Source organism: Protobothrops mucrosquamatus, unplaced genomic scaffold (genome assembly GCF_001527695.2).
Source record: "Protobothrops mucrosquamatus isolate PMUCROS unplaced genomic scaffold, P.Mucros_1.0 scaffold1928, whole genome shotgun sequence".
NCBI lineage: Eukaryota > Metazoa > Chordata > Lepidosauria > Squamata > Viperidae > Protobothrops > Protobothrops mucrosquamatus.
Genome location: NW_015388049.1, coordinates 216,588 through 230,696, shown reverse-complemented (window position 1 = coordinate 230,696; position 14,109 = coordinate 216,588). Strand labels below are relative to the sequence as shown.

The 14,109-nt window shown below is 43.8% G+C and overlaps 1 protein-coding gene across 1 annotated transcript; it reads left to right on the top strand.

Annotated features, from left to right (window-relative positions):
- Nucleotides 1–904: 904 nt before the first annotated feature.
- LOC107294374 (solute carrier family 22 member 6-A-like) lies at nt 905–9,185 on the top strand (the record flags this gene model as incomplete). The annotated part of the gene is given in 9 exon segments (XM_029285603.1): nt 905–1,008; nt 1,722–1,876; nt 2,154–2,322; nt 3,712–3,835; nt 4,845–4,960; nt 5,794–6,008; nt 7,575–7,683; nt 7,905–8,124; nt 9,174–9,185. Coding segments are annotated over 9 exon segments (1,224 nt in total), but the record flags the coding sequence as incomplete, so codon positions are not given.
- Nucleotides 9,186–14,109: the final 4,924 nt, after the last annotated feature.

Genomic DNA, 14,109 nt, shown 5'->3' with positions numbered 1-14,109 from the left:
TATTTCAGACTTTTCAATTGTTGCAGCATCCCCACGGTCAGGTGATCAAAATTTGGAAGCTTGGCAACTGGCAAGTATTTACGACGGTTGCAGCGTCCCGATGGGTCACATGATCCCCTTTTGCGACCTTCCGATAAGCAAAATCAATGGGGAAGCCTGATTCACTTTACAACCATGTTATTAACTTAACGACTCAGTAATTCACTTAACAAATATGTTACTAATTCAACAACTCAATGATTCACTTAACAACCATGTTACTAACTCAACAACTCAATGATTCACTTAACAACTGTGTTACTAACTCAACAACTCAATGATTCACTTAACAAATATGTTACTAACTCAACAGCTCACTAATTCACTTAACAAATATGTTACTAACTCAACAACTCAATGATTCACTTAACAACCATGTTACTAACTCAACGACTCAGTGATTCACTTAACAAATATGCTACTAATTCAACGACAGTGATTCACTTAACAACCATGTTACTAACTCAACGACTCAGTGATTCACTTAACAACCTTGTTACTAACTTAGCTGCGGCGATTCTTCCTCCATGTCTTAGAAGCGCAAGTCGCTAAAAAGAAGCGATAGATTTATTTCTGGCCCAACCCTATGGCCAGGGAGATTGATTTTATCTTTACAAGGGCTTGCCCACAAATTGTTTTAGACGGTGCAAAGCCCAAGGAGGGATGGAAACGCAGGACCCTCAATTGCAAACTGAGAGTTGGGACACTCCGTGCCGTGATGGAAGATCTGTAGACCTCTCTTTTCCCCATCTCCACCTGGAAGACAAAAACCTATGTTTGGTGGTGGGGTGGGGGGAAATAACGGCTTTAAAAATGTATATATTTTCTCTTTTTTCCTTCTGCATGACCCCGAATCTTTCGGCAGTGGGATCTGGTTTGTTCATCCCGAACACTGAAGCAAATGGCGCAGTCGATTTATATGGCTGGAGTTCTAGTCGGCGGCATCTTATTCGGAGGCCTCTCGGACAGGTGAGGAACGAGAATTTTGACATCCAAGTTAAAAATGTTGTAAAGGGGAAACTACTATCGCTCTGCTCAGCTCGGCAACACGAGATGCCTTTGAGTGTGTGCAAAGTGTCACAGTCTTTCTGTATTAAATGCATTTAATTGCAATGTTCTTGGTGCAGTGCGGACTCGGGATAAAAGTACCGATTAATGTTGTAAGGGGATCATTAACTGGATAACTTTGCAACCGAGAAATGCCACTGGGCACGTATAAAGTGCTAGGGTTTTTTTTCTTTGTTACACGCATTTAGCCGGCACCAATATCTTAGCTGCGGTGTGGACCCAGAATAAAAATCGCAATCAATATTGTGTAAGACGCAAACCAATAATTAACTGGATAACTTTGCAATGGAGAATTTTGCCTCTGCGCGTGTGCAAATTGCTAGTTGTTTTTTTTCTTCATTACATGCATTGGGCATGCAGCAATATCTTAGGTGCAGTGCGGGATCCAGGATAAAAAGAACCAACGAATGTTGCAAGACGCAAAACGATAATTAACTGGATAACTTTGCAACTGAGCTAGGCCTCTGGGCATGTACAAAGGGCTCGGGATTTTCTTTATTAAATGCATTTAGCACGCACCAACACCAGAGGTGATAGTACGTGCTTTCCTTCCGAATATTCACTCTCCTCTCCACTTTTCTGTTCTGACGTTCCCTCCTTTTCTGTCCCTGCAGATTCGGTCGCCGGCCGATCCTTTTGTGGTGTTACCTGCAGCTGGCCACAACTGGCACGGCAACTGCCTTTTCTCCCAATTTCAGCATCTACTGCATCCTTCGCTTTGTCAGCGGGATGTCTTTCTCGGGCATCGTGATGAACGGCGTCTCTCTGTGTGAGTCCCTGGGGTCATCCCGTTGCCACGTAGATCCATCTTCCCCGGTTTGCGCCGGTCTGGCGTTGACTGATCCGTGAGCCGTAAATGACGCCTCCATAGACAGGAACAGTAGGCCCTCGAGTCACTGTTATTTTGGGAGTGTGGTTTGTTTCTTGTTACGTTTATCTTTTGGCAGCCCTGATGGTTTCCACTTGCCAGGTTTTGGGCTTTTCCCTCACCTGGGCAGGTTGAAAGTCAGAAAGACTTTGAATGCTGGTTTTGCTCTTCCCAACAGGTGTGGAGTGGACGCCCACCAAGACCCGTCCGGTGCTGGGGGCCCTCAATGGCTGTGCGTACACCACTGGGCAGCTGGTCCTGGCTGGCCTGGCATATCTTTTCCGAGACTGGCACCACTTACAGCTGGTGGTCTCTCTACCTTTTTTCTTATTCTTCTGTTATTCTTGGTAAATAGGACACGGGAATAAGTCTTTCCCATAAGGATCTCAGAGTCCTAGTGGACCGTCACTTAAATGTGAGCCAGCCGTGTGCTGCAGCTGCCAATAAGCCAATGCAATCCTAGGCTGCATTAACAGAGGTCAAGTGTTAATACCACTTTACAAGGCCTTGGTAAGGCCACACTTGGAATACTGCATCCAGTTTTGGTCGCCACGATGTAAAAAAGATGTTGAGACTCTAGAAAGAGTGCAGAGAAGAGCAACAAAGATGATTAGGGGGCTGGAGGCTAAAACATATGAGGAACGGCTGCTGGAATTGGGTCTGTCTAGTTTAACGAAGAGAAGGACGAGGGAGGACATGATAGCAGTATTCCAATATCTCAGGGGCTGCCACAAAGAAGAGGGAGTCAAGCTATTTTCCAAGGCGCCTGAAGGCAGGACAAGAAGCAACGGATGGAAACTAATCAAGGAGAGAAGCAACATAGAACTAAGGAGAAACTTCCTGACAGTGAGAACAATTAACCAGTGGAACAACCTGCCTCCAGAAGTGGTGAATGCTCCAACACTGGAAGTTTTTAAGAAGAGATGGGACAGCCATTTGTCTGAAATGATATAGGCTTTCTTGCCTGGGCAGGGGGTTGGACTAGATGACCTCCAAGGTACCTTCCAACTCTGTCATTCTATTCTATTCATAGTTATGACAGCCCGGGGAAAAAGTATAGTCCTTGACTTACAACAAAGCCCAAATTTCCATTGCTAAGCAAGACATTTGTTAAGTGAATTTTTGTCCCACTTTACAACCTTTATGTTAAGTGAATCACTGCGGTTGTTAAGTTAGTAGCAATTGCAATAGCCACTTAGTCATATATACTGTCAAAAACATTGGTGTTAAGCGAAGCTGGCTTCTTTGACTTTGCTTGTCAGAAGGTTGCAAAAGGAGATCACGGGACTCTGCGACCGTCATAAATATGAGTCAGTTCCCAAGCATCAATATTGTATTCTATGTCCTGTCCCCAATTTTAGCCATCGTTAAGACGCATCAATGCAGTAGTCCTCCGTGAGGAAACAAGAGATGCAATACCATATTTTCAACTACTGATCTAGAATCTAGAATAGAATAGAGCTGGAAGGGACCTTGGAGGTCTTCTAGTCCAGCCCCCTGCTCAAGCAGGAGGACCTATACCGTCTCAGACAGGTGAATGTTGAATAGAATAGAATAGAATAGAATAGAATAGAATAGAATAGAATAGAATAGAATAGACAAGTGACTGTCCACTCTCTTTTTTTGGCTGATTTATAGAGCTGGGAACCATAGTATTAACTGGGAAGTAGTTGGTAAGCCTAAGCGTGAATCTCCTTGTGGGGTTTTTTCCTTTCTTCCAACCTTCATCCCCACAGGTGGCTTTGTGAATCGGCTCGCTGGCTGATAACAGCCGGGAAGCTCGAACAGGCCGTGACGGAGCTCAAGAAGGTGGCCAAAATGAACAGGAAGCCGGGAGCTGCTGGAGCGCTAAATGAAGAGGTGAGCCTGCCAAAAGACGTCAAGATTAATTCTGTTTATTTGCATAATCGTGCCTCCTTTGGATCATACGATTGTGGGGATGTGGCAATGGTCGTAAGTACGAGGACCGGTCATAATTTCAGTGGCATCGTAATTTTAGACAGTCGTGAAATGAAGGATCATAACTCGACCTCTACGTGGGATTTAACAACGCAGGTAGTCCTCAAAGTTATGACTGCAATGGAGGCTGGCAATTAGGGTCATAAGTTGTGATTGTTGTAAGGCAGATCCCCACGTGATGAGACCCAATTTTACAACCTTTTTTTCGCGACGGTCATTAAGCGAACCTGGCAGTTGTTAAGTGAACCCATTGTTCTCTCTGGGCTAGTTTTTGCCAGAAACGGGATGGGAAAGCCAATTTCCAGCGAAACGGTCATAAACTGGAGTCCTTTGACTGCAGGGTGCTGCCATCGGCCGTAAATCCTGGCTGGATGTTGACTGGCCAAAATGTGGTTGCATCCTCACCAGGGTGGGTGGGGCCAACATTCAAACTCGAACAGTCACTAAGGGAACTGTCATAATTCGAGGACTACTTGCACCTCACACCAGGTTTTCGAACTCGCCCCCTTGAGTGCCATTAAAAACACCTGAAGTGTTAATAATGTGTTTATCTAAACCAAATTGGAATATGGTAATTGTAAATAGCAAAGCTTAAAACAGGATTTGGATTTATACAGATGAAACGTTATTGATGACTGTTCTGATTGACTGAATTTTTATTGACAAAATATATTAATTTGGATATATTATATTATTCGAGGGAAATAGAGAGGGAGTTTTTAATGATTTAATCTGAGTTATATATGTATGATTTTGTTATTGAATAATTGATTACCCAACGTCACCACGTTGTTTCTCAAGCACCTTTTTGTAAAAAATAAAAAATCAATAAAACTTGTTTAAAAAAAAGAAAAGAAACCCCCCAGATTTAAAAACTCAACCAGGCCTTCCAATATATCCCCCCCTCCAGTTTTTGAGATCCAATATGAAGGAAGAATTGGCCTCCATGACGTCCAAGACTTCGCTGCTCGACCTGGTCCGGACCTCAACCATGCGCCGCATCTCCCTCTGCGTCTGCTTCGTCTGGTGAATTGCATGGCGGAAAACTCTGGGAAAAAAAACCCTCTCTCCCCGCCCACTTTGCAAGCTTAATTTGATTTAATTTAATTTAGCTTTTATTATTTTTTTAATTTAATTTTATATTTAATTATGTTTTTATTTTATATTTTACTTTATTTTTAATGTTATTTTATTTTACATATTTTATTTTATTATTCTATTCTATTCTGTTTTATTTTATTTTAATTTAATCATGTTATTTCATTTTATCATTTTATTTTATCATTTCCCTTTATTTTTTATTTTACATTCTATTTTATTTTTTATTTTATAATTTTTTTATTCTGTTCTATATTATTTTAAATTATTTTATTTTATTATTTTATATTTTTTATTCTAGTCTATTCTTTTACTTTATAATTTTATTATTTCATTTTATTTTATATTATATTTTACCTTTTATTTATTTTATAATTTTATTATTCTGTTCTTTTTATTTTAAATTATTTTATTTTATTATTTTATATTTTTTATTCTATTCTATTTTTCTATAATTTTATAATTTTATTTTATATTTTACATTTTATTTTATTTTCTAATTTTATTAGTCTATTTTATTTTAAATTATTTTATTTTCTTCTATTTTTATTCTATTCTATTATTTTATTTTATTATTTCATTTTATTTTTTATTTTACATTTTACATTTTATTTTATAATTTTACTGTGTTGTATTTTATTTTAAATTATTTTATTTTATTATTTTATATTTTTTAATTCTATTCTATTGTTTTGTTTTATTTTTATTTTATGATTGTATTATTTATTCACTTGTTTTTTTTCCTCTGGTCCCCTTCCAAGGTTCTCCACCAGTTTCGCTTACTATGGGCTGGTGATGGACCTGCAGAACTTCGGGGGCGACATCTACCTGATCCAACTCTTTTTTGGAGCGGTTGACTTCCCGGCTAAGTTTATTTCAGTCCTCACCATCACCTACATTGGACGCCGGTTCACCCAAGCTGTTGCCCTTATCTTGGCTGGGTTAACCATCCTGGCCAACATCTTCATCCCTCAAGGTGAGGAAGACCTTGGTTCTCAATAGCGCAATTGTTGTTAGTTGCGAAGTTGTGTCCGACCCATCGTGACCCCATGGACAACGTTCCTCCAGGCCTTCCTGTCCTCTACCATCTTCTGGAGTCCATTGAAGCTCACGCCTCCTGCTTCAGTGACTCCATCCAGCCACCTCATTCTCTGTCGTCTCCTTCTTCTCTTGCCCTCCATCTTTCCCAGCATCAGGCTCTTCTCCAGGGAGTCCTTCCTTCTCATTAGGTGGCCAAAGGACTTGAGTTTCCACTTCAGGATCTGGCCTTCTAAAGAGCAGTCGGGGTTGATCTCCTCTAGGACTGACCGGTTGGATCGCCTTGCAGTCCAGGGGACTCGCAGGAGTCTTCTCCAGCACCAGAGTTCAAAGGCCTCCATTCTTTGGCGCTCAGCCTTTCTTAGGGTCCAACTTTCACAGCCATACATTGCAACTGGGATTGCAATACTGGAATCCAAAGGTTATGGGGATGCTTGCACAAGGTCTCTGGTTTTCTGCCTTGTACTCAGGGAGGTTTAGATATTAGCTTTTAAGATTTTAGAGGGATGGACGTCAACTCCCAGAATTCCCCAGCCAGCATGCTGGAAGTTGAACTCCACCCATCTTAAAATCTGCTGGCTGGGGAATTCTGGGAGTTGAAGTCCATCCCCTCTTCATGTTGCCCAGGTTGAAAAACAATACTTCAGGGTCCTTTGGATTAAAATACAAAGGAGAGCAAGTAATAATGGCTAAGCACCTGATTGGAGATGTGACAATAGACCGAGGTTGGCTGTGAGGTGGTGAGCAAAGTAAACAAAAAAAAAAGAACTAGATCTTTTCACAAACAGAACCCATTCTTCCATCTGGAAACTGGATCCGATGGATCGGTCTGTTCAGAACCACGGACAGCATCCCTGGATCAGTGGATCCCGCTGCTAAACTAGGCTGTTGTTTCAGCAACGTTCTGGAGATAATTCTATGAAAATTGGACATGTTATCCCCCCCATTATACAACATACAATAGCAGAGTTGGAAGGGACCTTGGAGGTCATCTAGTCCAACCTCTACCATTCTGGACAAATGGCTGTCCGGTCTCTTCTTGAAGACTTCTGAGGGGCTGCCGCAAGGCAGAGGGGGCCAGGTTGTTCACCAAAGCACCAGAGGGAAGGATGAGAAACAATGGTTGGAAACTGATCAAGGAGAGAAGCAACTTGGAATTAAGGAGAAACTTCCTAACAGCGAGGACAATTAACCAGTGGAACAGCTTGCCACCAGAAATCGTGGACGCTCCATCACTGGAGGTTTTTAAGAAGAGACTGGACAGTCACCTGTCTGAGACGGTGTAGGTTCTCATGCTTGAGCAGGGGGCTGGACTAGAAGACCTCCAAGGTCCCTTCCAGTTTCTATTCTATTCTAAAGAGATGGAGCGCCCAAGACTTCTGGAGGCGAGCCCGATTAATTAAAAGCAATGAGTTGGTGGGCATCCATGTGACCGCCCTTGCCACGAATGGCTGGGCGCTCCAGACAGCGTGGTCCTCACCCAAGACCTCTCCCCTTCTCCCAGATATGCAGACCCTGCGGACCACCGTGGCTGTTTTTGGGAAGGGCTGCCTAGGCGCCTCGTTCAACTGCATCTATTTATACACTGGAGAACTTTACCCCACGGTGCTTCGGTGAGAGACCAAACAAGGGGGAACCACTGGGCAGGTGACTTTGAAAAGACAGCTTGGGCTCCGGTGGGAGGGAAAGACAGGAAAAGTGGGTGCAAGATAGCTGCTTGTGGGGGTGTCGTTGAAAAAAAATAATACAGGGGTTTAAATTGAGCAAAGTACCTCCGTGAGGTCAAGCAGCATGACCAATCCTTTTGCTTGGGGGGGGGTGTCCGTCTGTGCAGGCAAACCGGAATGGGTCTCAGTAACACCATGGCCCGCATAGGAGGCATCGTGGCTCCGGCGGTGAAGATGACAGGAGAATACATCCCATTTCTGCCCAATCTTATCTACGGTGCGGCTCCCATCATATCCGGAATCGTGGCGGCCTTCTTGCCGGAAACCCGTAACATCCCCTTGCTGGAAACAATAGAGCAGGTGGAGAACAGGTGAGGGGAAAAAAAAGTGGTCCTGAATTTTTGCATTCCTCCTGGAAACTTACTCTTTCCCTGCTGATCCTTCTTCTTTAGCAAGAAAGCCAACTTATGGGTTGACTGATTTCAAATAATAATAATAATCTACATCCCATTCAAACTCTCATTGTCGTGACCTCCAACTGCTGCATGAGAGGGCAACAGTTTTTGAACCAAGATACTTTAAATGGGCTAACTTACAGAATGCTTCCAAAAATCAGGACCCTTACGTCTTGAGAAAATGAAATCTGGAGAAAGTTCTGGCTGCTTCAGAGCTACCGACTGCTGCTGCATTGCTGGCATGCTGCTGCTGCTGCAGTCACCGGATCTTCATTGTTTTGTGACAGTTTCCCAGTCAGTTTAGCAATCCCTTGCTTCCTGCCCCCACTCAACAGCAGCCACTGATCTGCCTGCTGAGAAGGGAAGGAAAAAGGAAGGAAGGAAGGCAGGCAAGAAGGCAGGAAGGAGGAAGGGAAGGAAAGGAAAGGAAAGGAAAAGAAGAGGGAGAGAGGGATGAAGGAAGGATGGAAGGAAGGAAAGGAGGAGGAAAGAAAGGGAAGGGAAGGGAAAGAAAAGAAGAGGGAGGGAGGGAGGATGGAAGGAAGGAAGGAAAGGAGGAGGAAAGGAAGGGAAGGGAAGGAAAGGAAAAGAAGAGGGAGAGAGGGAGGGAAGAAGGATGGAAGGAAGGAGGAAGGAAAGGAAGGGAAGGAAAGGAAAGGAAAAGAAGAGGGAGGAAGGAAGGAAGGAAGGAAGGAAGGAAGGAAGGAAGGAAGGAAGGAAGGAAGGAAGGAAGATTTCCAATGCTCCCTGCCACATTCCCACAAGAAAATTCAACGGGGAAGCCTGTAGGAAGCTGAACGGGGCACAGGTTATCTAGTAACAATTTAAAAAGCGAAGGATGCAGACATCAAACCTCATCCATCTGAAGCTTAAAACCAACTAAGTTTCAGTAATGCAACCGAGTCAATCGCTCGTGCATCAACCGAGTTGGTGAAGCCCCTTTGCAAACTCAATTAATGGCATTTTTTTCCCCCCACACAGATCACGGAATAAGAGCCAGAAGCTGGACCCCCAACAAACAGAGGGCCTCTTGGTCTTGCAGAAAGCCTGAAAACAAAAAAAAAATCACTGCTTGAGGAGAGAAAAACATTGTGTTCCCAGGACTTACAGAATACGGAACACAGGAAGATCCGTGAGGAACAGCGTCACACTTGGGAAAATTGCAGAAGTGACCACGGAGATGAAGGAGACCAATAATATTCTGGATTCGCAGAGAGAAAAAAATAGAATATTTGGAAGCTATTCTACTCTCTGTACATTCATTCTGTCTGATTTCTTTAAAAAAAAAAAAAAGCTGGATTCACTTGTTTGCAAAGCATGGACACATCCCCCCCCCCCAATATGCTAACCCAGGCCAAAATGGGCATGGCTATTACATAGTTTAACGTGTCGCAGGAACCAACCCATATCTCAGCCTGTTGTTGAACGAGGATTAACTTCTTAAATTTTTAAGAAAAGTCCATAAACGATGGTCGTTAGGTGGCAGTAGTGAGACACCAGAAAAATTAATTTTGACTTACACTGGATCGATGTTTCTCAACCTCGGTAACTTTAAGCTGTGTGGACTTCAACTCCCAGAATTCCTCAGCCCGCATGCTTTAAGACCACATGTGTGGACTACAATTCCCAGAAATAAACCTAGCTGGCTGGGGAATTCTGGGAGCTGAAGTCCACCCATCTCAAAGCATGCTGGCTGGGGAATTCTGGGAGCTGAAGTCCACCCATCTTAAACCAAGCTGGCTGGGGAATTCTGGGAGTTGAAGTCCACCCATCTTAAAGCATGCTGGCTGGGGGATTCTGGGAGTTGAAGTCCACCCATCTTAAAGCATGCTGGCTGAGGGATTCTGGGAGCTGAAGCCCACCCATCTTAAAATTACCATGGTTGAGCAACACTAATCCTAGATCAATCCAACCCAAATTATGGGCTTGTTTGTTTATTGCACACTTCGTACATATAGCCTGGTTTTCATTAACCCGGGCATGAGCTTAGCGTGTTTTGTGCACCCAACTCAAGGTATCTACCCTGGATAAAACATTCAGGGGCCCAACTCCTCTCTACAAAACGAATTAAAGTCCAGATTTGAACAACTGAGTGTGTCCACTTTCATTTTCTCTATCCGCCCTTCTGGATTCACACAATACGCTTCATCACGTCAACTAAATGCTGGGTGCACAACTCAATGCAGTGGGTCAGTTTAAATTTGAACTCATTGCCTCAATCGTTCATTTCATAACCTGGTTAAATGCAAATAAACCCAGTCTGGATAAACCCGACCCTTGGTCTGTCTGTTTGTAACTGATTGGTCCATTTCTGGATTCTGCCAATCGCTAAACTGGGTCTGTTTGAGGATTGGGGATCAGGTTTGAAAAACCCCAGCTACTTTGTCTCAGGCTGCAACAGTCGTAAGTGTGAAAAACGATCCTGGGGTCACTTTTTTCAATGCCGCTGTAAGTTAGAACGGTCACTAAATGAACACTTGCAACTGGAGGACTACCTCCACAAAGCTGTTGCAGCAAAGTTGTTCACACCCGAGCAGAAACCAGAGCCCTCTCCAATATTTTGGAAACCTGCTCCTCCCAGCTCGCCAACAAGTAGAATGGAAGCCCCGCCTCTCAATTTAAACATCTGCAATCTGGGTTAATTTTCTATCAACCCACACGTGACGTTTGCACACCACACTTCACCAGCATTGGCATAACTGAAGTGGGATTCATTTTAATAATAATAATAATAAAGTTGGAAGGGACCTTGGAGGCCATCTAGTCCAACCCCCTGCTCAGGCAGGAAACCCTACACCATTTCGGACAAATGGCTGTCCAGTCTCTTCTTAAAAACTTCCAGTGTTGGAGCATTCACCGTTTCTGGAGGCAGGTTATTCCGCTGGTTAATTGTTCTCACTGTCAGGAAGTTTCTCCTTAGTTCTAGGTTGCTTCTCTCCTTGATTTTAACTCGGGTTAGTGACGGTGTGCCGTGTTGTGTCGTCAAACGCCCTTAGATAATTGGGGGTCCAAGTAGCTGGTACACATCCACAAAATGAATATGAATAGAATACTGGAGTTGGAAGGGACCTTGTGAGTCATCTTGTCCAGAGGCCCCCAACCTTTTGGGCACCAGGGACCGGTTCCGTGGGGAAAGGTTTTTCCGCGGACTGGAGGGTGTGTGGTTTTGTGTGCTGCCTGCATCCCGCGGATGGGGCTTTGCTTGTTTGTGTGGACCGGTCGCTGGCATGCCGCGGCCTGGTACTGATCCATGGACCGGGGGTTGGGGACCCCTGGTCTAGTCCAAGCAGGAGACCCTACACCATTTCTGACAGATGGCAGTCCAGTCTCTTCTTGAAAGCTTCCAGTGATGAAACTCCCACATCTTCTGAAGGCAACTTCAGTTCCAGTGGTTGATTGTTCTCCCTGCCAGAAAATTTCTCCTTAATTCCAGGCTGAATCTCTCCTTGATCAGTTTCCATCCATTGTTCCCTGTCTGGCCTTCAGGTGCTTTGACCCCCCCCCCTTCTTTGTGGCAGCCCCTCAAATATTGGAACACCGCTATCATGTCACCCCGGTCTTTCTTTTCATTAAACTAGACATGCCCAATTCCAGCAACCGTTCTTTATAAGAATGGTCGCTAAACAAGGAGTCGTAAGTGCATTAGTATTTATAACTCTGGCTTCCCACCCTAACGTCGGATGAGTTCTCGCCTTCTTCTCCCTTGCATTAATACCACCTTCTTCCAAACTTGGAGGAGAAAAGGCTGAGTCTTAATTTTCCTCCCTGCCCTAACCAGCGATCCGCAGAATCAGCCATTCGTTCCCCTTGAGCAGTTGAGACCATGCCAGCTGGGTGAAGCTTCACCGCGCTTGGTCATTGCGCTTGAACCTCCAGCCAGCTCTTGGCTGATCTGCTTGTCCGACCGTCGGTTGCCAGCGGTGCCACCTTGCTGAGAGGGCACCGGACCTTTGCCCACGATGACCGGGAAAGCGAATAATCAACCAGTTCTGTGGAATTGGGATCCCACCCAAATTTTCACAGGTGCCCTCCAGAGAGGGCATGGGTTGGTTTCAGACTTGAAGGATTGATGGTGGCTTGTCATTGGAGAAAGCCAAGCTGGAAACGGCTCAACCCACCGCTCTGGGCTGGTCAAGCTCTTGTCCTATAAAACATCCTTGAATTTCAGCAAGTAGAATAGAATAGAATAGAATAGAATAGAATAGAATAGAATAGAATAGAATAGAATAGAAAGGGACCTTGGAGGTCTTCTAGTCCAGTCCCCTGCTCAAGCAGGAGAACCTACACCATCTCGGACAGGTGATTGTCTTGTCTCTTTTTAAAAACCTCCAGTGATGGAGCGCCCACGATTCTTGGTGGCATGCTGTTCCACTGGTTAATTGTCCTCGCTGTTAGGAAGTTTCTCCTTAATTCTAGGTTGCTTCTCTCTTTGGTCAGTTTCCAACCATCGTTTCTTCTCCTGCCCTCTGGTGCTTTGGAGAATAATTTGACCCCCTCTTTTTTGTGGCAGCCCCTCAAATACTGGAACGCTGCTATCATGTCTCCCTTATTTCTTCTTTTTTTTTATTCACTGGCCAAACCCCAAGTCCCGTAGCCGTTCTTCGTATGTTTTGGTCTCCAGGCCTTGGATCACCTTAGTTGCTCTTCTCTGAATTTTTTCCAAACTCTCAACCTCTTTTTTGTGATATGGTGACCAAAATTGGCTGCAGTATTCCAGGTGTGGTCTTAGAAAGTAGACAATCAAGAAGGTTGGGGTGGGGAGAGAAACCTGGGACATCCGTGATCAGAGGCAGATGGAATAGCAGACCAGACCTTCCTCACCTGAAAGCTGGATTTTCAGAAAATAGTCCTGTCCTTATGAATTATTATAGCCACATTACAGGTAGTTCTCGACTTACAACCATCCATTTAGTAACTGTTCAAAGTTACAACAGCACTGCAGAAAGTGCTGTTTACACTTTCCCACATTTACACTTTCCCACAGTCCCCACATTTACAACCAATCTCTGTCTGTCTGTCTGTCTGTCTGTCTGTCTGTCTGTCTGTCTCATCGGTCATCTCGCTCTCTCTCCATTGTTTCTGTCTTTCTGTCTATCTATCATCTCTATCTGTCTGTCCTATCTATCTATCTATCTATCTATCTATCTATCTATCTATCTATCTATCTATCTATCTATCTATCTATCTATCTAATCCATGTCTATCTATCATCTATCTTATCTATCTATCCCTCCCTCCCTCCACCTACCATCTATCTATCTATCTATCTATCTATCTATCTATCTATCTATCTATCTATCTATCTATCTATCTATCTATCTATCTATCATATCCATGTCTATCTATCATCTATCTTATCTATCTATCCCTCCCTCCCTCCACCTACCATCTATCTATCTATCTATCTATCTATCTATCTATCTATCTATCTATCTATCTATCTATCTATCTATCTATCTATCTATCTATCTATTCTCTCATCTATTCCCCCCCTTCTCATTTTATTACTTTACTTTGCTTCACTTCAATTCACTTCACTGGAAAAAGTTGCCAAATCTGTCAAGTTTCAAACCTGCACTGAACTCAGTTTATACAATCATACTTTGAAGTGTTGCTTGCACAAAAGTGGAAAATTAAACTAGCTTATCTTAATGGTGACATTAACTAAGTGCTTCTGAAATTAAAAGATCCACTTTTCCCCAGCATGGCGGGCAATGTAACTGATTAAAAATGGGGGGGGGGAGGTGTCAGGGAACTCCCAGAATTCCCCAGTCAGTATGCTTTAAGGAGTCTGGACTTCAACACCCAGAATTCCTCAGGCAGCATGCTTTTAAAATGGGTGGACTTCGATTCCCAGAATTCCTCAGCCAGCGTCCTTTAAGACGAGTGCAATTCTGGGAGTTGAGGTCCAGCCATC